Genomic DNA, 20,837 nt, shown 5'->3' with positions numbered 1-20,837 from the left:
TTGCTTCCACGTTTTTAAAGATTTTCAGCAAAAAGATACTTACTATTATAATATAATCCGACACTGAAGTCGTCCTCGACTCTCAATAATGAATTACCTTTAACAGAGCGACAAACAGAATATTATCCTATATCGTACAAGCATAAACTAGGTGAAACTGTATGGTAATTAAGAAACAAATACTACGAACTTATTGCAGAATACCTACGATCTTGTGAATCGCAAGCTGCTAGTTTTATTTCTTCTGTCAGCTTAATTACTCTAATTGTGCCTCGAATCGAATGCAAGCTACGATATTGGATTTAGCGAAATCCGTTCTTTTATCCTCGTGTTTTGTAATCGACTTTTATTTATCGTGTCCTTCGCTGCTCTGGCATCTGTGGACATTGAAAGAATTTCCTTGTCGGACACGGCTTCTGCTTCAACTTCCAGACAACCTCAACTATCGTCTAACTTTATTCTCCATTTCTGTGGCGTACATTTTGCAACGTGATTCACAGTCTTTTTATACAATATTGGATCGAAACGAACTGTACGATAAACTAAACTTTTTGTCACTTTTTTTGTGGAAAGAATTTAAATGCGATTTTCAAATTTTATTAGCAGACAAGCTAAGTATAATAATTGGATACCTTAGATCGTGCAATTTGATAAAATTGTAGAGATGGGAACATCTTTTAAAAACAGTGAATCATAATACCTGGTATAACACAAATTCAAATTATGAATTTGGAATTATTTCTGTTGTTTTTTAAATAAGTGCGATTAAGGAAGCTTACGATTCTTGCATATAATATTCATTTATACTATCCCCTTCTTATAAATAAGTATATATGTTGTTTACAATGCAAAGAATTTTATAAAACGAATTTCTACAGTGATTCTAAATTTGTTAAAACGATACAATTTGAATACAATCGATGACAATTTGAAATATAATCATTTATGATTATCATGAAGATTAACTTTGGTATCTAGACAGCTTTCTCAAAAAATGACAGATTGCTAAAAAGCCATTCAAAAAAATGTATACGGTCCAAACGTAAGTACTTTTTCTAATAAGGTATTAATACATTTATTGTTTCTTGACACATGTGACTACGCTTAAGCTAATTTATTTAAATATCAAATACGGTATTAATGTCTTCAAAAATATTCGTTACAATTCCTGCAGACATTTAACATATTCTACTAATATGTTATTCATGAAGTTTCTTAAATTCATGAAATAATTATTACTCACCGAAGCTGATTATTAAACCATGATGCAAGATAACCTTAATAAATATTTAAACATCACAAATGTGGCATGACGAAGTGAACTACACTAAGGGAACTTCAATAATCTGAAGATAGTTGCATTATATTCATACAACACAATTTTAAACGCGAAATATTTTGAAATTAGAACGAAATACTCGCCTGTAAAAAAATATTAAGAATACTTCGATCATAATGCCATTATCCATAACTGAATAGACACAAAAATATTTCATTCGTTAAATTATTGCAATGACAAATTCTAAAATATCTGTTCCACGAGAATGAATTTTGAAAAGGCCCTACTAGTAAACAAAACATAAATTCAAATAAAATTAAGAAAAGAAGCACCTATTTTTTTCGATCCCTGATTAAGCCATTAAAGCCGATAGAATCTCATTTACATATGCCACCGTTAATATTTACCAACGCTAATATAAATAAACATAATGAGATTCAAGAGATGCTTCGGCAAAATACAGTCTGATCATGTGTTTGTAATTACAATTTCGAAATGATCACACAGTAATTACCATTTACGCATAAATCATTAAATCGTGCAATTACGTTGAAATCATAACAGAAAATTAAGTAATCAGATTACATTTTCCACGACTCTGCTTGCAATGCGTATATTTAACTAAATAAATCCCATTTCACTATATTCAAACCCACGAAAACAACTATCATTTGCAAATAATAGAGACAGTCATTGATAACTTTTCATTTCTAAAACCCTACGACTAGAAAATGTAAAAAGAACAAATTTGCTAAATCTCCAAATTAGACCCCTTAAAAAAAAATGTAAACTTATTAAAAAAATAAAAACTGGAGGCATAAATGAAACACGACTGTCGACGAGTCGAACAACCAAAACGACCGGAAGTTTAATCGCGAACGGAAAAGGGAACTCGGTCTCGCTACGTAATATCGTATTTATTAATCGAATCACATTATCGCAGATATCGTTTACACAGATTTTTCTGTACATTAAACTAACTTTAAATAATTCACGATTTCGTACGTATATACATATACAAATGATGACGGTGTGTCGGTAATAAAACAATAGTCAATGTGAACCCGAGCGCGATGGCGCGGGCCGACCAACGAGTAAGCTAGGATCAAGTATAATACAACGACGATGAAACAACTATCATCGAGAAAAAGGAAGCTGCTAACGTCGGCGCAGTTCGCTCAACACTCTCTTTCGCTTTCGTTCTCACAGTCGTTAATTATGGTATAAAAATAATAGCCTTCAGTCGGCACACGGAAGTCCGCCAGCTGCTCGCACGAACAATTAATTAGTATCTGAGCATTGTTATTTTTCTTTCTTCTCTTCGTCGCGTTTTTCTTTCTTTTCTTTTTTTTTTTTATGATCATTCGTCGAACGCGACGACAAAGATGGCGGCGGCGGCGGCGGCGGCGGCGGCGGCTAAGAAGAATCAAACCATCACGAGTCGAACGGCTTCGATTTTGGTTTCTGTTCGCGTAATAATAGTTAGGCACTAAGATAATAAGTAAAGTCCGTCAGTCCTATCAGTTCAGCTAAGTTAATCACATAGTTCGCGCGGTAATATTTATACAACTAGGATCACAGGTTCAGCTCTGTGATTAAACGTACGCTCGATGGTTTCGCGATCGTCGCCCTTTATCCTCACTTTTTCTTTTTTTATAAATAACGAAAATTGGTTGAAGCAAGGAACTGTGTGGTACGTAGTAGTTTTCGTCGAGTCACCGTAAAGCGTTACGTTCCGACTAATGGAATCTTGTGAACCCGCAACCTGGTGTGCACTAAACGAATACATTTATAATAAAAAAGAAACAACGATGCTCACTCGCTTTCGAAATGTCTTTCTCCGGTCGCTTACGTCGCGCGGTATTTCTCAGTCGAGCACGCGGTTTGCTTTTTCAATCGTCGATCGTTTCCGATCTTCCAAGCTTTCGAAAGGTTCGATGTGACATAAATACAAAATAGCTTGCTTAAAGGCTAAATCTATTTTAAAATCTCAAATTCCAAATATCGTAATTTAATATATTCGAACGATACAATGTAAAGGATCTAAATGGATTTAAAAAAATAATTACGATTTAAATACGAAAGTATTTTACAAACTTCGTTTCGGAACCCTTCGAATGCTTCGAACAATTAAGAAAAGACTCGATTCAAATTCCAAGATTCGTAGATGTCCAACGTCGCGCGGTGAGCGAATATATAATATGGTCGTCGATAGATATACTTTCATCTCACCACGCGTGATATGTGTAATCCCGAAAAAACTTCCAGACAATCTACTCGTACGTTCGAACAACCCTATTTTCTGTGCTTTGTTCGTTTTCGCGTGGTTTTTTTTTCGAGTCGAAGAGTATACGATCAATGTTCGGTTTCCACAAACGTTCGACAGGCCCGCAATTCACACGCACACAATAAATAAATTATATTAATTACAACGCGAAAGTTTAAACGAAAGGTACAAATGCTACATGGAATACGAGATTGTTGTTCTTTGAATTCGCAGCATGGAATGTGCTAGTGGTCGTAATATCATCCGATGCTAATTCTTATCAACCTTCCCGCGCGTGACGCATAATTACACGAATTGGAAAATAAAAGAGCAAAGTAACGATTACGCTGCAATTTGTAATACTACTATATTTTTTTTTTCCTCAAAACAAAACACGAACGATCAATCAATTTGTGGAACGAATATCCCATTTTCTATTTTCTAACTAATATTGCACTATTTTCAACAAAATCGTTGACGAATCTTCGCTTAAATATAACAAGTTCCAAGCGAATAGAGTTCATATTCTCGATTAAAATAAATTGTATAAATTTCATTCCGTGATTTCCAATTAATTATATGGAAATAATAAAACATCAAACACTTTCTTCAAAATAAAAAACATTTCTATGCTTATATAAAAAAAGAATACAAAAAAATATCATCTAAATTTGTTAAATGAAAGACAAGAAAATTGCAGCTAAAATAATTTAAAACGTTTGTAAAAATCTTCAACTAGAAACAAATAACAGTCGCGAAAAGATTAATAGAATTAGCTTAGTGGATATGAACAGTAAGAACATTTTCGTAACGCCGATTACAGTTACGACAAAAGTTCGACGATGACGATTTTTGTATCAGCGGATAGGTACAGTCTTAAGATATAAAGATACAAATGTAAAATGCACGGAAATGCACGCCTCAAAAAGTCCATTAACAGTCGATTGGAAATAAGAAACAAACATTCTTTTATGGACCGTGTATCAAGTAATCGAAAGTTTGTCGAACAAACTCATCCTTGAAGTTGGTTCTATAACTATGCATTGAATAATTGTTTAGTACGTCGTACGATCTGAAAAAATGTATTTTCTTTATCGAATTATAAAAATCGTTTAAAATCGACGATTCTAAAATATGAGTGATACTTTTCAAAGAATACTTGAAGTTTCGAAATTTTGTACTAAGAGGATCGGAGTTTAGCGAATACTTCTTCTGGCAAATAAATTTTACAGAACAAACAAAATGTTTCGTGGAAGGATAATTTTCCTCGATTACGATTCATAATTATGATATATACTGCGTGGAAATATCTATCAAATTACTCGAATGAAAGTCTACATGAATAAATGCAACAAAAGTCGCTCAACTCCGAAGAATGATCACATATAAAGTTGCAAATAGATTTTATTATTTTAATGGTATTAAAAACGAATAACGAAATAATATAAAATATCAATATAAAATGTATAGTTCGAGATTTAAGAATGACTAAAGAATATCAAACTATTTTCATTCGAGCGTGAAAAAGATTTCATACTTGATACACTCGATTATAGATCATGATAATATTTAAGCTCCCGGATAGCTTAAAATTTCGTTCACGGGAAGTGTCCACCGTCCACGACACGGAACAAAAACTGAGAAAACGATGAGTCTCGCGATGTAATTTTGTTTTTTTCGTCAGTCTGTTAAAATTTCACGCTACCTTGTCAAATGTTTAAAAAGAAATTGCACCCGTACAAACGAAAAAGGACTATTTATGAATTTTACGCATCGTATGTCATTCGATACAAACAATGAACACACGTCGGTGTATCATACGTTATTTTTAATTTTCGCGTGCAAACTCATGTTTTTTGCCAGTAACGCTTAAAGGCCAATTAAATTTTTTGCTGCCCGTCGGTGAGTCGACAACGTATAATATGACACAATTCCATAGCGCGCGACGTATATAAATTAAACCCCGATTAATATATTCCCGCGCAATAAATCTGCACAACAAAAATGCAGTCCAAGTGTGAAATGAAAGTGAAACACAATGGTTAATGAGAGATAGTACGATAGGCTGCTGTAAAAATAACTAGCACACGCGTTCTCTTTGATCGTCGATTTCTCTTTTGCATTGCAAGAATCTTGGTATTTTGAATTCGTTATTACTAATCCTCGACATCAGTTTCTGGGGAAGTAGAAATATTTTTCTTTTCCTTCAGTCAAATACAAGGTTTGGAAATAATGTCTAAACCGAAACTTATTCACTTTGTTTTGCAAAATTTCTAACGTAATATTTGTTTAAGTCTATTGAGAATATTTGCTAATTAAAAAAGTTAAGTAAAGACTTCTTCCTTGGTCTTATATTTTACTTAATGGAACAAATAAACTGTAGTTCAACGATTTCAGTTATGACGACCTATAAAAATAAATATGATACTTATTTTATGGAGATACTTTTTCTTTCTGATGCAAATATTTGAATTTATGCACCTTAACCCTCTGTAACCCTGTATGTCTCTGAAATCATGCCAATTAGTTGCATTCTCGAAGATTTTATTTGATTTCGAAGCAACAGTATCATCGAATATTTTCAAACTTTTATTAAAAATTAAGATATAATTTATATTCCACTTTCAGAGTTTATCGATGGATTACAGAGGGTTTAAATTTTCTACCCCTCTTTATCGTATCAAGGAAGTTGATACAATAAATAAAGAAACCAGATGCCTTGGACTAATAGACAAATCCTCAATCTGCACCCAAAGGTTAACGCTCTCGCTCGTTTACGTCTCTCGTGATGTACACAAAATTAAGTAACAGCGTCAAAATCATAAGTTTAAATTTCCCAGTCCACATCCTTCAAACATCCTTCTCCACTCACGCATAGCGATGGTAACGGAATCAACCAAACTCTGATCATTCTTCCTCGCATTTCAAGTACAGATTGATGGTCTTTTTAAATATACGTCAAACATCAACCTTCGAGTTGTATTTTTCTAACGCTACGTGTACACTCGAGAATCATATCCTGGGTACCAAAACTCTCTAACACGTTCACTATATTTTATTCAACCTGTGTTGAAACGATATCTGCATCAACTCAATTAAAATATTTATTTACTCCATACGAACCAATTTACCATTACATTCGGTTCTCGAAAGTCCAGAGTGGGCCACGTTCGACCCATAAACCAGTGAACGTGATAGATAAAAATGAACCGTTAACGATCGACTGCTTATTTATCATTGCTACGCGTTGGGAGTATTATAAAAGGATCATCGATCATGGAGGGTTAAGAGACTTTTTGTATACGGAAACCGAGTACAACGATGGTCGAGAACAACTGCCAGCAATGCAGATCTCTCGCGTGTGTGTGTGCCCACGTAAAAATAGTTCCCCAGTGTCGATAACGACCGTCGAGAATAGAACTCTCGAGTGGACACGTAGACATAATTGCTGGTCCGACCGAACTACCAAGATTCTCTCTTAAAATCCGGTTAAAAGAATCAGGAGCTTCAACTCTCGTTGGAAATCGGATGACACTCGAGGGAATCGCACTCGGCGAGTGCCTCGCCGCGACGAAGGGAGAACTCGTCGGTCAAAAGGCTCTCGGGCAGCATCGCCGTGGAGTCTATGCTGTCGAAGTAGCGATGTGGCCAGACCGAGCTCTGTCTGAATCGTCTGGTCGGCGAACCAATGATAAATTCCACTTTCGTGGAGCCAGTCACCGACGAGGTCTCTTGATTCAAGGAGTCCGGGTACAGGGACGAGTCGCTGTGTCGGAAGCTCCCGTTCGTCGAGCACCAGGAGCTCGGCGGTTCGGTGCAGCTCTGGAAAACATCAGTCCTCGTTAGCGTTTCGCGGCCGGCGACTCCGTCTACCCGTGAATTTTTCGACTTTTCGAGACTTGCACGTAGCGTGTACTTGGACTGCGATTCACGCGGCAATTCCTCCGAGGCACAAGTACACACAAAACCCCCCCACGGTGATCAGTGCTGGTTGCGTTCTCTCACGTTTTGCTCGATACTCGCGACTACCGGTGCCACTGAATCGACGGTGGCGCTCCAAATGGGACATTTTATCGAAGAAACCCTTTATGACACTCTAACGATCTCTATGTCTTAAGGAATTAGGAAACAATAGTGATTTGAAATGTGTAAAAGTAGAAAATATTATAAGGAATGAGATACTTCTAGTTAATAAGTACGTAAATTATTTCACAGTACACGAATAAAAATGTTTCTAGAACACATCGAACAAAGTATTTCTGTGCTTCTGAAACAACTCTAAAATGAATTTTTTCAAATGCGTTTAAATATAAATGTTACTCGAAAAATGTCCAATTTGGGTCGGAATGATTCCGTGGAAATGTGAGGTTCGAAAAGTGTAAGTTAAGTTTTCGAATACAAATCTTTGCAGTGGCGGGTAAAAGCTCGTGTTATGCAGTGTCAGTTTCTCAGTGAATCTAGAAGTGGAAGATGTTTCGAATGATTGCATTATTTCGATGAGTGTGAAAATTAGATTTGTTATACACTATAATAATAACTACATAAATTTTTGATTTCTAAAAAATGAACCCAGACATTTTTCCCCCTTTTCTCGTAGATCCCTCCAAAAGTTCGAACGATCAAAGACGTAAAGACCTACGAAATGGCTTGGTGATGACGAACGAAGACAAAGCAAACGATCGATCGCCACTGCAAAGTGTAAGAAGAGGGATCGCGGTCGAACGTAATAAAATTTGACACAGTGAATTTCAAGTCGTGGTAACGCGTAGCACTGAACGTGAGATGGACAATGAACCGCAAGGCCAAGCAGGTAAGCGTGTGGTCGATTCATTTTCCTTTACATCAATCATTATAAGTGCGACTCCGAGCCACGTCATGGCTCTCGAGGCTATGTCCGCATACAAGCAACGCTAGCAAATAAGATCAAACTTCAGCAAATGAAAGAGCAAACAAACTGAAAGATTAATGGTGATCCAAAACAAGGGAGCTCTTGCTAGCACGGCGTGAAAATTTACGGTAATATCGTGTTGGACGTGCGTGCTAAATAAATTGCTCGTTTCTTTCTTATACGTAATTGTAATACAGGTAATGATACGACGGAGGAACGGAGATAAAAGGGAACGGACGTGAGGATAGTCGAAGGGAGAAATTATCCCCCGTGTTCGCTTCGTGGCAAAACGATCTGTCGAATCTTGTGATTTACTGCTACGCGAATAATCATGTAACTCGACGCGCTAACGACTCGAGATGTTAACGGGTTACACATCAATTATCTGATTAAAGTACGACGATTCAAGGCACCCGGTAATATTTACGACTTTGATGTTGGTATTTCGAGAGTTGATCGCTCAATCGTACAAAATTGCAAAATTCGACAGAGCCTTTCGTATCGATCCACATGCACCTTGCAATGTACTAGTATCGCTACTGTAGTATGAGTAAAAGTAATAAAGAAATTAGATTTATCGTTAACGGGAGGAAACTTCGTCTATAGTCTATCGTTTCTTGTAGTTAGATATTCGTTGTTGCTTCTATTTAAATGTAAGAAGAGTCCCGAAGCCAGATGGTAAAAGTTTAGTTTTGTCTACTGCTAGTTTTGTCAACTACCCAGGTATAGTAGTGCGATTAGGGCTCGAGGTAACAGGGTGGTACATTGGGCCAAAAGGTTTGGACCAAAACGAAGACGGTGTATCGTTGAGTGTGAGGTGTCAACGGTTCAAGGATAAAACAGGATCGATCCTTTTGGACGATACAACAGCCTGGCCACCACAAGGTAGACAGACTATACGGACAGCAAGCGGTATGGAGGTGCAGGCAAAACAAGTCTTCATGTCAAGGTGTCATGCTGATATGCGCTAATCATTTTGGTATTCCGGCCACTATGAGGATCGTAGGATTTTTGCAATTTTTTACCAATTTCAGAACATCGTTCAACGTTAGCCTCATTTTGCTTAAAATACATTTCTCACTTTTTCAAAGAAGCTAAAGATATATCTACACCCATACAATTTTGTAGGGAAAATTTTTGCTTGAGAGAGCAGAAAAATAAAAGTAAAGTTTGGTGAGGTAATTTTGAAACCTCCATTTTTTTCATGCAGAAAATAATAGCACTCGATAAATCATAGTTTGTCAATTATTCTAAAATTATTTTATCTCAAGGGTGACGACCATAATAGCTCACGAATTTCACGAATCTGCCAAGAGATTCCTCTAGTGAACAAAATTATATTCGGAACCATGTGTTAAACAATTTATTATTATATATTGAAAAACTGCTGATTGTGGATAATAGACTCATTTACTCGAAATATTAGTCACCTGTAAAAGAAAATCAGTATTTGGAGGCTTCTGAAATTTAAAACGGTGAATCCAATATGGCTGATGTTTGGCCGTTGAAATCTAGAACACCCTGTGTAATATTATCATACTTAGGGGGTAATAAAGGGAAACGACCATAAATACCACACAGCAGCTGGCTGGAATTACCCTATTTTTTCCGTTCATCACAATATTTAAGGAGTTGACCTACCCCCCGGGTCAACAGACTGCTTTCCAAACAGGGAAAAACACACTTAACCTAATCTCGAGTGTGCTCAAACACCTGAAAACACTTGTTCCAGCAAATGTACGTAAAAATCGCCGATAAAATTTCCTTCCAAGGAAAAAGGAAACGTGATCAAAGTACGGACCAATTGTATTATAGTTGGATCGTAGGGGGAGGCTCACTACGGGTGCGTGCGCATGCCAAACTCAAGGTGATAGGGTAAACTAATTGAACTATTGATCAAAAGACGAAATAGAAGGAAGACCAGGATAAAACAAGGCTTATAGCTCACCACATCCAGGAAGAAGCATCGAAGCAAATGATAATAAAAGAAGCATAACTTACGAGAAAAACCGGCGGCACGCGAGAAGGGGCCATGTTCTTTATTCGACCGCCGGGGACGGGCTCGAACGCACGCTCGCCTGCGCTCCAGATCAGACATTTTGGTAGTGGATTCGTCGGGCGATTCGTCGTTTTTAAGGCAAGTGTCGGTTGAGAGTCTCTGTGTACGTCAGAGTGTGAATAACGATTTCAGGGAATGATTCGTGTCGAGGCGATGAAGGGGGTGTTGGGAGGATTGCGTCGGAAAACGATTCCATTATCCGGAAGAATGTGACGCGCCCGTGAACGAACACCGGTTTAGAGGATGCGGGAACCGCGGATGAGAACGACGACAGAGAGCCTCGAGAATGGAAAACGGTTGAAGGAACGATTGTGAGAAGTGTGACGGCGCGGCGATTAGAATCGAAACCAGTCGTGCTAATTTACACGCGCAACGACGCAATGGAAACCAATAACAGCGGGACTAGCGAACAGCTGTACCGATATGTATAAAAAAAAAATAAAGTAATCCAATTGACCGTAAAGTTAGCGACAGCAGCGATGGTTTCTCGTTATGTTAACCGAACGTTCCGGGTGAGCACAAGTCAGCGTGTCGAGAATGGACGAGGATCAAGGAGGCCCCGTGAGGCGCGACAGGAAGGATTTCGGAATCGGGGACGCGATTAGAAGCAGCAGATATCCCTAACAGCGACTATCGGCCGTCCTGGAGAAGAGGATACGATGGACTCTCTACTGGATCGGGCCGTTGGACAACGATGACTTCAGCCAGTTGGGCCAAAAGTATTGCTTTAAGGATCGTACCTTGCCGTTCTCTGTATCAACGGACGTTGACCCGCGGGCCAGGCTGTAGGAACGGCGTGCAGGAGCGGGCGGTCGTCGAGGAGGAGTCGTCCCCGGGGATGAGGACGTGCCGAGGTTGTTAGACTCCAGCGAGTCTCGGGCGCGGGACAGCGAGGAGGATTTGTTTAAGGAGTCTCGGCTGGAATTGTTACGCGGCAGGGACCTGTTCAGGGACTCCCTGTTCGTCTCCTTGCTGTTTCCGTTCCCGTTCCCATTGCTGCCGCCGACGTTACCGTTGCTACCGTTCTTCGTCAGGCTTTTGTTGCCCAGGGAGTCACGCGTCGAGTCGCGTGCCTTCGACAGAGACTTCCCGCTGTGACTGTCGCGACTAGAATCACGCGGAGGTCTCGTTAACGACTTCAACGACTCTTTGCTATCGTTCCTTCCGTGGCTGGGCGGTCTGGGGGCCGTCGCCTTCGCCGTGGTGCCGGGCAAGGGTATACGACTAGGACGCCGTCGAGGCGACGGTTTCACCTCGACGGTCTGGTGATGGTCGCGGGCCGACTCTGTGCTGCTGCCAGGCTCGAGGCCGGTCTGCTCGCATCTGGGCTGCTCTCCGTCCGCCTCCGGATCCGTTTCCGTCGGAGGCCGTTGCTGGAGTCTCTCGAGCACGCGTACGCGGGCACGCGTCCCCTCCAACTCGATGTTTCGCTCCTCCAGCTGCAATACGCATAAACGTGACAAACTGCGTTAGTATTCGCGACTTGCGTGCCGGGATATGGGTCTTTTGATTCGTCGACGAATCGATCTTTCGTTTACACTTTGGAGTTTCGGAGACGAAGAGACGGTGACATTGAGGATGATCTTAGGAATTCATTTTATACTTGGTCAGTGGAGTTTTTTGACAGCAGAACCAGCGGCAATTGGTGGGTTGAGAGTGGTGTAAGTAAAAATTCCTCAAATTTGAGTTAACACTGAATTTGAAATCTTCAAATGTCTTCTATCTATCATCAAAATCTTTATTCTTAATTAGTATGAGTTTGGCTATATCCGGTAGCAAAATAAAAGAGAAAAGTCGATAATTAAAAAAATAGCAGCACTTTGAAGTTAGATTAACGATTTTTTCATGTTCTTTTTTTAACTTCGGGGATCTAAAAAAAAGTATAAAAAATTAAAAGTTTGATCAATTTAATATTTGTTTCTTTTAACTAGACACCAAAGAACTTCTCAATTACGTTTGACTTATTATATATAATTTAGAATAATAAATTAATGTTCTAGCGTTGAACGAAACAAATTTCTAAACAGTGTGAACAAAGTTTCCAGACTTCTAATTCTTATTTGTAACAGTCTAATTCTTTATAATAAAACTCCTTAATTATTATTCGGTTGTGAAGCTGCATAGAATGGACAATTATTTCCATATTCCTTCAAACAAAGAATAAAGATTTCTCTTCGCGTATAATCTTGATTTTAATTATGGCACCGGTGCATCAGCATGACTAGCCATCTGCGTTTGACATTACTATGCAATACCAATTTTTTATCTCTGCAAGAACTCGATTTAAAACGGTTCACAGTCTGACTAGAAAAAAGGAATCGAAAACACGTTTATCTTCTGTCGATGGTTAATTGCTGACACTCCGTAACCAATTATATTTTGAAAAAAGTGCATTACTTACGGGATAATGAATAACAGGCGTGTTTAAATGCTTATAATTAAAGCCTCAAAGGCATTGTTTTACTTAGTATCTAATGTTAGAGGACCTGGATCAAAATAGTATAACGTTCATTTGAAAGCATTAATATGTCTCTAGAAATTGATCTATATTGATATATTTCTGTTAAAGCTTATTGTTTGTTTCATATCGTTATACACTTTAGACTTCCAAGAATTACGCGTTCGAATGCTTTTGTAATCTATTTAAAAAAAAAATAAAAAGAATATTTGTAATCGCACCGTATAAATGTAATTAAAATTATACCTATCTTATAATACAAATTACCTGGAAACGTAGGTCGTCATTCTCCTCGCGTGCCTTATCTAGCCGCTCAGAGAGAGTTTCCGTGCTTTTCTCTACTTCATCTAACCTCTTTTGTAGGACCTGTAATTTACCGATGTATTTTTTAAAACTGCCTCCTTTTGATTTCCAAACGTTTGTCAGAAACGAACTCGACTAAAGGCAACGCTAAAGGTAACGCTATTATACTTGGAAACTAACTTTGACCTTTCGCTAATGTGGCAATCAGATTCACAAAAAAAAAGGAAACAAAATAGCTTAAACGTCGAGAAAAAGTTTCAAACGAACACGGTTCGTGCCCCGAAGAACCTATACCTCTGATAAAATGAGAACAGAAAACGCGAAAGCCTCGAAATGAATTCGCGAAAAGTGTCTGAAAATGCAGTCTTGGGTAACGATAATTCACCTGATTATGGACGGTAGTGGTGATCAAGTGCCGCTGCAGCTCGAGGGGGGAGTTTTCGCGTAGAATGGCAGCAATCTTCTTGGAATCGACGTCCTTCACATGAGCAATCCTCATTGGCGACACGAGGACGGAATCCAGAGCGCCCAGCCTCGCTCTTCTTTCGTTCACGCTCGCCTCTATGTCGATGTCGCGCAGCTCGTCGTTGTGGGCGTTCACGTCCAACAGAACGTTCTTCTCGATGGTCCTCGTACGAAAACGGCTCTTGTGCGCCTTGGCGGACGTCGCCACCGAGGCGAACGCGGACGACTTGCTCTTGATGTTGCTAACGTTGTTGCTCTTCGGCGTGGAGACGACGGACAACGCCGGAGCGATCAGTTGCAGCCGTTGCGCGCCAGGCGTGAGGATATCCGAGGATGTTTCGTTCAGTCCGGCCCTCAGCCTATCCTCCAGACCCGTCTTCAACGCGGAGAGCGCCGCCAGCTCGGACTGCAGCTCCTGCGCCCTGGCACGACTGGATATAGTCTCCGCCTCGAGTTCGGCCACCTTGTCCAGGAGCTGCTCCTTCTCTCTTCTGAGCGCCACCACTTGAGGATCTCCGTCCTTCGTCTCCGTACCGTCTTCTATCGTTATCGTCGTCGTCCTTTCACCGTTCAAGCACGTAACCTCTCTCACGGCGTCCAGGATATCCGTCGAGGCCAGATCCTCCGGCGCCACGCTCTCCAATCGACCCTGAAGGCATTCCACCTCCTCTCTGAGCCTGATTCCCTTGCGATGGATCACGTCCAGGAGGTTCCACAGCTCGTCTTCAGCCTCGTCCAAAACTGCTGGTCGAGGACTGCTCGGTCTAGGCGCTATCGCCGTCGAGGCGCTATCCTTCGACGACGTCTCCGTGCTGAAGCCGGAATCCTGTACCGTGGCGCTGCAGTTGTTCTTGGTGCCGCCGCTGTGCGAATTACTGCGACTCCTGGGCAACGACGACGACGAGGACTCTCCGCCTTCTCGAGGTACTCGACGCCTGACCTTCCCCGGCTCCCATTCGTTGATCCTCCTCGACGACGGGCTGGACAGCGGCAAAGGGATGTGGGAGTTCTGGGCACAGGTGGACGACATCACGGACGCTCCCGCTGACGCCGTCGCGGCCATCTTGTGCCGGAGGTTTGGGAACGTCTCGATGACGAGGTCCCGGAATTCGAGTAGCGCGCCGACCTCATTCTGTAGCTCCTGCAGGGCCACCAAGGACTTCGCCTGCTCGCTTATCAAGTAGTGAAAAGGCCCGGGGCGTAGAGGCATGCAGTCCATGCCACTGCCGCTGCTGCTGTTACCGCTGCTGCAGCTACCACCAACGCTTCCGACGACGCCTTCCGTCGAGCCAACGCCACTGCCACACTGGTTCAATCAGAAACAATTGTAAAGGTTAGACGATGTTAGGTGACACGATCTATCTCGCACGATTCGTTTTTTTATCGTTTTGGTTCACTGTTTTTGGAATTTATATGGACTATGAATGTGACTTTGACTGCCATGTCTTCACTGTGGAATTAAAACAATTAATTCTCAAGTTGAAATGTTAAAGGAAAGACATTTGACCGTGTGGTGTGTTGGAGTCGGTAGATAAATGTTCACAAATGAAATTGAGTCGATTCGACCGATGGATAATTCATTAAACCTCTAGATACTCCCAAGAGTAGATTGACTAAATGTCAATCAGTGTCCAGTGAAAAGTTCTCTCAAATCACAAACATCCTCTGATAAAGACTACATGACTTTAAGAACAACCCACTCCAAAACATAAATAAACGAGCAGAGATACTCAATTTGCACGGTCTCGTGATGGGGCGATCAACACACCGTGACACCTATAAACGCCCAATAATTTGCTACGACGCAACAATTGCTACTCGCAAAGAAGAAAGAAAGTTGCAGCCGTGTAATAAATAAACGCCGGTGAAACATAAGTGAAAACGACACGTTTTTAGGTTCAAGTAAATCGCCGTACGTGTATACGCTCACGAAACGCAAAATGCATGGCAGGTGTTTTCGCGTGCAAGACGTGCCCGGTTGTTCCCTTGTTTCGCTTCCTCGTCATCGTTTACGTGCCAAGGTACCGCGACACGAACAACACGCGAGACTGCACCGATAATCTGTGCGATTTATTGCACTCGAAAGCGAAATTCCATCCTTTTGTCGCTCCCTTTTCCCAAAATCTGTTCCCGTTCGCCAATTATCTCCCCCTGCTGTTCCCTCGTCGAAATACCAACTCGCCATCGTCTATATTTCGGACGAATTTCATTAATTGCAAAAGAGATTTGCAATGGTGATTACGCGTCGAGTCTCGAGGGCAAGATTAATTAACGTCTTTATTGTTTTATTCGCGTTCTCAGAAGCAATCTTCAGGCACTCTATTTTCCACTGGCATAGAAAGCAAGCGAACAATTAAACGTGATAATAAGAGATCGTTTAGTTACTCGCTGTCCCAGCGTGTAGCATCCGAGTGCAGATAATGATTTTTTAACTGGGTCGAATTGTTCGATGATTATGTTATTCTTAATTGGGCATGACTCTAAAGGTAAGCAATACAACAAGCCTGGCTAGAAACGCGAGTAAACTTATAACTTGTGAAACGATTGTGGTGTTCTATGCTTCAAATAATAAATGTTTCCACGATTTCTATAGGAAACTTCATTATTTATACTACGATTTTCTCCTTTTTATTTCTAGTATTTTGTGTTTCTCTTTGCAAGTTAAATTCGGGTTGAACACGCTCCAAGCATCGAATAATCGGTGCATCCTTAGAATGTATTTAAATCACTACGCTTTTTACTATAAAATAACATTTTCTATCGAAACATTTTAAAGAAAAACGAGGCTTTTCCGCTCGTTATCCTTCGATTATACGCACACGCGTTTCTCGTATTCGCGCGCAAATGGAAAGCGACGTAAAATCAGCTCCGCGTTTAACGTGTTAATATTACGTTCTGACGCTTGAAAATTGAGTCGTTCGCTACACCGACGGACTTTCCATTCCGTGGACCAGATATCCGCTAGGATCGGGAACAAAATAAATATTCGCTGACCGTTTATTAATACGCAGTTTTTGCGGCAAACTGCGGTCCGGATCTCGAGAACGATTGAAATCAGTGACGCAATGCGCGTCTACGGGGAACAGACGCCCGGGCTCTGACACATAATTACTGTGCGAAATAAAGTGTTCCCCGCGTACTGGCTTATCCGACGATCTGGTAACGACGGAACACGCCGCGCGTGTTTCATCAGTTTTCGCTTCTACGAAAGAGAAGTCGAAACAGAAGAAAAGAGCAACCGTCGTGCTGCAAGCATCTGCGGCCAATTAATCATACCGGGATAGAAAAGTCAGCGTTTCGCGTGTGCCGCGGTACTCGTTCGAGGGCGACGCGGAACAAGTAATTGGCATGCCTTCAAGACGTTCGGGGGAACATTGAAAAAACAACGTGTCCGAGGTACGCGCGATGAGAATAAAGCGTCGAGAATCAGGTTATTGGGGCCTAATATCCGTCCGTTTCTCTCGCATGGCGAACGATGCGCTTCCGCGGAACTCGCCAGGCTCTTCGAAAGTGCAGTTTGCAGGTTCTCCAAGGATCTCTATCGATACAGGTGACGAATTGGAAAAGGAAATCGTACGCGGTAGGTAGGGTAACGACGATCTGATAATTCGTCTTCACGGCGAGCAATTCGAATCGATGATCCGCGACCGATTCGATAGCTTCGATGGAGTATCGACGATAAACATCGATGCCACGAGTTAAATGAATTAAATTCAGGTACTTTCTGCGGTCGATAATTGCGCAAAAATGTTTGGATCTCGAACGCATGATCATTTTCCAGCGGTTCTCGATGTTTCAATTATTGGTCAAAAGGGTTGAAATTAGTTTCAGGCACTTGTAAAAATAATTGAGAATCGACGAAATACATATCGAACTACTGCAATTATTGCTTGAATATATGTACAATTACTTTCACTAGAATAGTGATTCAAGTCACTAAATGAAAATAAATTTGTTTCTTATGAATTGTGTTGTTTTTGAAACTAGTATAAATCCATTTTGTCATACATATACGATCAAATACAGTACTTTGGGATGACTGACCGCTTGGAAAACTCTCATACGTATTTTTTATTTGTTTACTGTTGACAGTATTGTATACTGTTTATAATTATATCTTTCTATAGGTTTTATAATTGTACATTACTTGCAAGTTGATATTAAAAAACAAAACAAAGCTACTTCGTAAACAGAAAAGAAATTCTATCGGTTTTATAATTGGGCATTACTTGCAAGTTAATATTAAAAAAGAAAACAAAAATTATAAAATAAAATATAATAAAATAAAAAATAAAGTAATAAATAGAACAATAAAATAAATGGAAAAAATTCATAAGAAACAAGTTTCTTTCCATTCATAGCGAATCACCTTAGTGCACGAATACGAGTAACAGTATATGTATTTAATTTATTCCAGTAATGTTGATACGTAATCCAAACGGTAAAATAATCATCGTAATTAATAACTGTCACAATAAAATATTGAACTTGTTCAAGTTGGAATATTGAATCAATGTATCGCGAGTGTTTAATCGTGGTAAAAATGACACCAATATAAAAGGCACTGAAACCACATTTATCCATTTTAATCTAAAAATGGTAAAATATGACTAACATTTTATACCATCTATCTAATCAGCACCTGTAACAAATACCTAGCATACATAGTGTAGAGTAGATCCCACGCCGCCACTATGAGGATTAATTAATTGAATTATGCATCGTTCTTATGCATACTGCTGAAGAGAAAATTAATTCTTGGGCACGAAAGGTGAATTATTTTATCGGTATTTAAATCGTTAACATTTTTTATTTGAAATTAATTTTTTAAATACAAAATAAGTCTCGTCTATTAAGTAGTTTTTGGATAAGATACGAAACCTTGGGAAATAAATAAATTTAACATTAAACTACAGATTGTAAGTAAGAAAATTGAGTGAAAGAAGACAAACAGTAACAGACTTTTACGAAATTTGTTACAGAACGGACTTTTTTTAACCGACACAAATAACTGGAACCACTTGTCATTATATTACAGTCAGGCGTATTTTATAAACAAATACCAGTCTCGTAAAACTCTCCACACTGTCACGTGTCCGACATTCCCTATTCTTCAACGTGATTCAGGATTCTCTCTTCGAGGTTAACGGTTGCGATACTGATGGATCTATCGTCGTCTGACACTCGTTTTCTAAACAAACCTGTGTCTCGAAGGCATTTGTGCATTCTCTGAAACGTTCCCTCGTCTAGCAAACGTCTATCAGGGAAATGATTCGCGTACGAACGTCTTGCTTCTGTTGATTTACATTCAACGAGTCCATAGATCAAAAGCATGCAATATCCTGGTCTGAATACACATTCGTTATTTCTAACGTACAAATTATTCTATCGTGAAATGCTCTTCCGAAGAATGAACTAGACCACTTGGATCAAATTCATGGGTCACTTATTCAAAATGATGTTTCACTAAATAAAACTTTACATTAGACAAAAGAAAATTGAGGTATCATTTAGCATATCAAATGTTTGCAAATTTTATTATCTAAAAATATTGAGAACTTTGAGTTACTGACTTCGAGTCATCGACAGATTTATCACAGTCTGATCGCTGTCGTTATTTCAAAGCACTGTTAGAATAAATTAATATTGCAACATACGTAATAAAAATAAATATTTAATAATTCCCACGTATCCTGGTATACTGAAAATTGCACAAATAGGAACATCTGCGAAGAACGTACAAAAATGTGCATTGCCTTGGTTCTTATTTCTAATCTCGCGATGTGAGATCTCAATTAATACTATGAGAACTGGTAGAATGATACTGCAAAAACTATATAGATATTATCTGTACAGTGGCTGGATGTTCCGGTAAACCTTAATTCCTTGGAAAGACTGCAAAAACTGAGAGGGGAATCGATTATTATTACATACCGACGCAGAAAGCAGAGATTTCGCGGCGATAGAATCCCTTCCGTGTCATCTGTCCTTTCGAAAAGAATCGACAGCGTGAAGTGCGTGCTGATTGTGAGCGTTTCCGTTGATGTTTCAGCATCGTAATGCATGACACGACTAGTCAAGCGGTAAAGCAGGAAAGTAAGAGAAAACGGGGCTTTTGTGTCAAAGTGCCCCTCGTAATAATTCCCGTGACGACCGAGGAACAACGAGAGAAGAAATCTAGAGGTTCGGCCAACTGTAAAACCCATAGAATTTCTTTTTGGTAGCCACGAAGAATACCGACTACGCGAAACCGTATCCCTCGTTTGCTCATAATAATCTCGACAACGTATACAAAATTAAACTGAATATGTCTACACTCTAATTCGAATCACCTCCAGCCTGACAAAGAATAATTTATAATATAAACATTGCACCTGCTCGGAGATAATAGTTGTAAAAATATTCGTGGTACGTAGTGATGCAAGAAAAAGAAAAACTGATAATATTTTATTTACGCAATTAGGTATCTATTATTATAAAGTTCTGTTCGTCTCTGGTAGCTAGACGCTTCCCAGGGAATTCATGAAAAATGAATAAGCAGAACCCGTTCGATGATCCACTTAAACTATCGAATCCGTATTGAATCCATTAATTTTGTTTGCGAAGTATCATTTCGAATCAATTGTTCGCGGAGCCGTACATCGCGCGTTAAAATACAATAGAACGTCTATCGACCGTAATTTTGTACCGTTCCATAAAATACTATCTACGTCATAAAATGTGTAATAAAAGATGAGTAGTGGTATCGTTGAAAAAGAAAAGTTGCAACAATTACACATCAACTGACTTTACGAAACAATAATACATAAATTGTCACGTTTATAGAATACAATGTATAAAAATTCCAATAAACTAAACTCATGATTTCAAAAGCAAAAGCTAATATTATAACGAACGAACATTTTTATTCAATTTTTAAAACAGTACGAGTACAAATTTCAGTAGAACACTTCTGGTCAGACATTATATTTTCGGTAATGAATTTTTTTCTCGAAAGTGCATAGGAATTCGGGTGTATGTATATTCACCAAAAATGATTGTAATTGGCCCCTGCAACCGAAAATAATTTTTTTAGATCGATTTGAAATTTTTCAATTTTGCCGAAAAATGTGTCCACCT

General features: G+C 39.5%; 1 protein-coding gene across 1 annotated transcript in view; it reads right to left on the bottom strand.

Annotated features, from left to right (window-relative positions):
• Positions 1–2,599: 2,599 nt before the first annotated feature.
• The window catches only part of LOC122396173, a 133,607-nt gene continuing 115,369 nt past the window's right edge, over positions 2,600–20,837 (bottom strand). Inside the window, exons 3-6 of the mRNA XM_043394344.1 lie at positions 13,639–15,024; positions 13,218–13,316; positions 11,233–11,931; positions 2,600–7,367 (exon numbers count right to left, since the gene is read on the bottom strand). Coding sequence (XP_043250279.1) covers positions 7,053–7,367; positions 11,233–11,931; positions 13,218–13,316; positions 13,639–15,024 — 2,499 coding nt within the window. The 3' untranslated portion in view covers positions 2,600–7,052. The remainder of the gene's footprint in view (positions 7,368–11,232; positions 11,932–13,217; positions 13,317–13,638; positions 15,025–20,837) is intronic.

This window comes from Colletes gigas, unplaced genomic scaffold, assembly GCF_013123115.1.
Source record: "Colletes gigas isolate AHSC1104 unplaced genomic scaffold, ASM1312311v1 Colletes_gigas_Sc00001, whole genome shotgun sequence".
Classification (NCBI taxonomy): Eukaryota; Metazoa; Arthropoda; class Insecta; order Hymenoptera; family Colletidae; genus Colletes; species Colletes gigas.
This window is presented reverse-complemented; position numbering and strand designations above follow the sequence as displayed.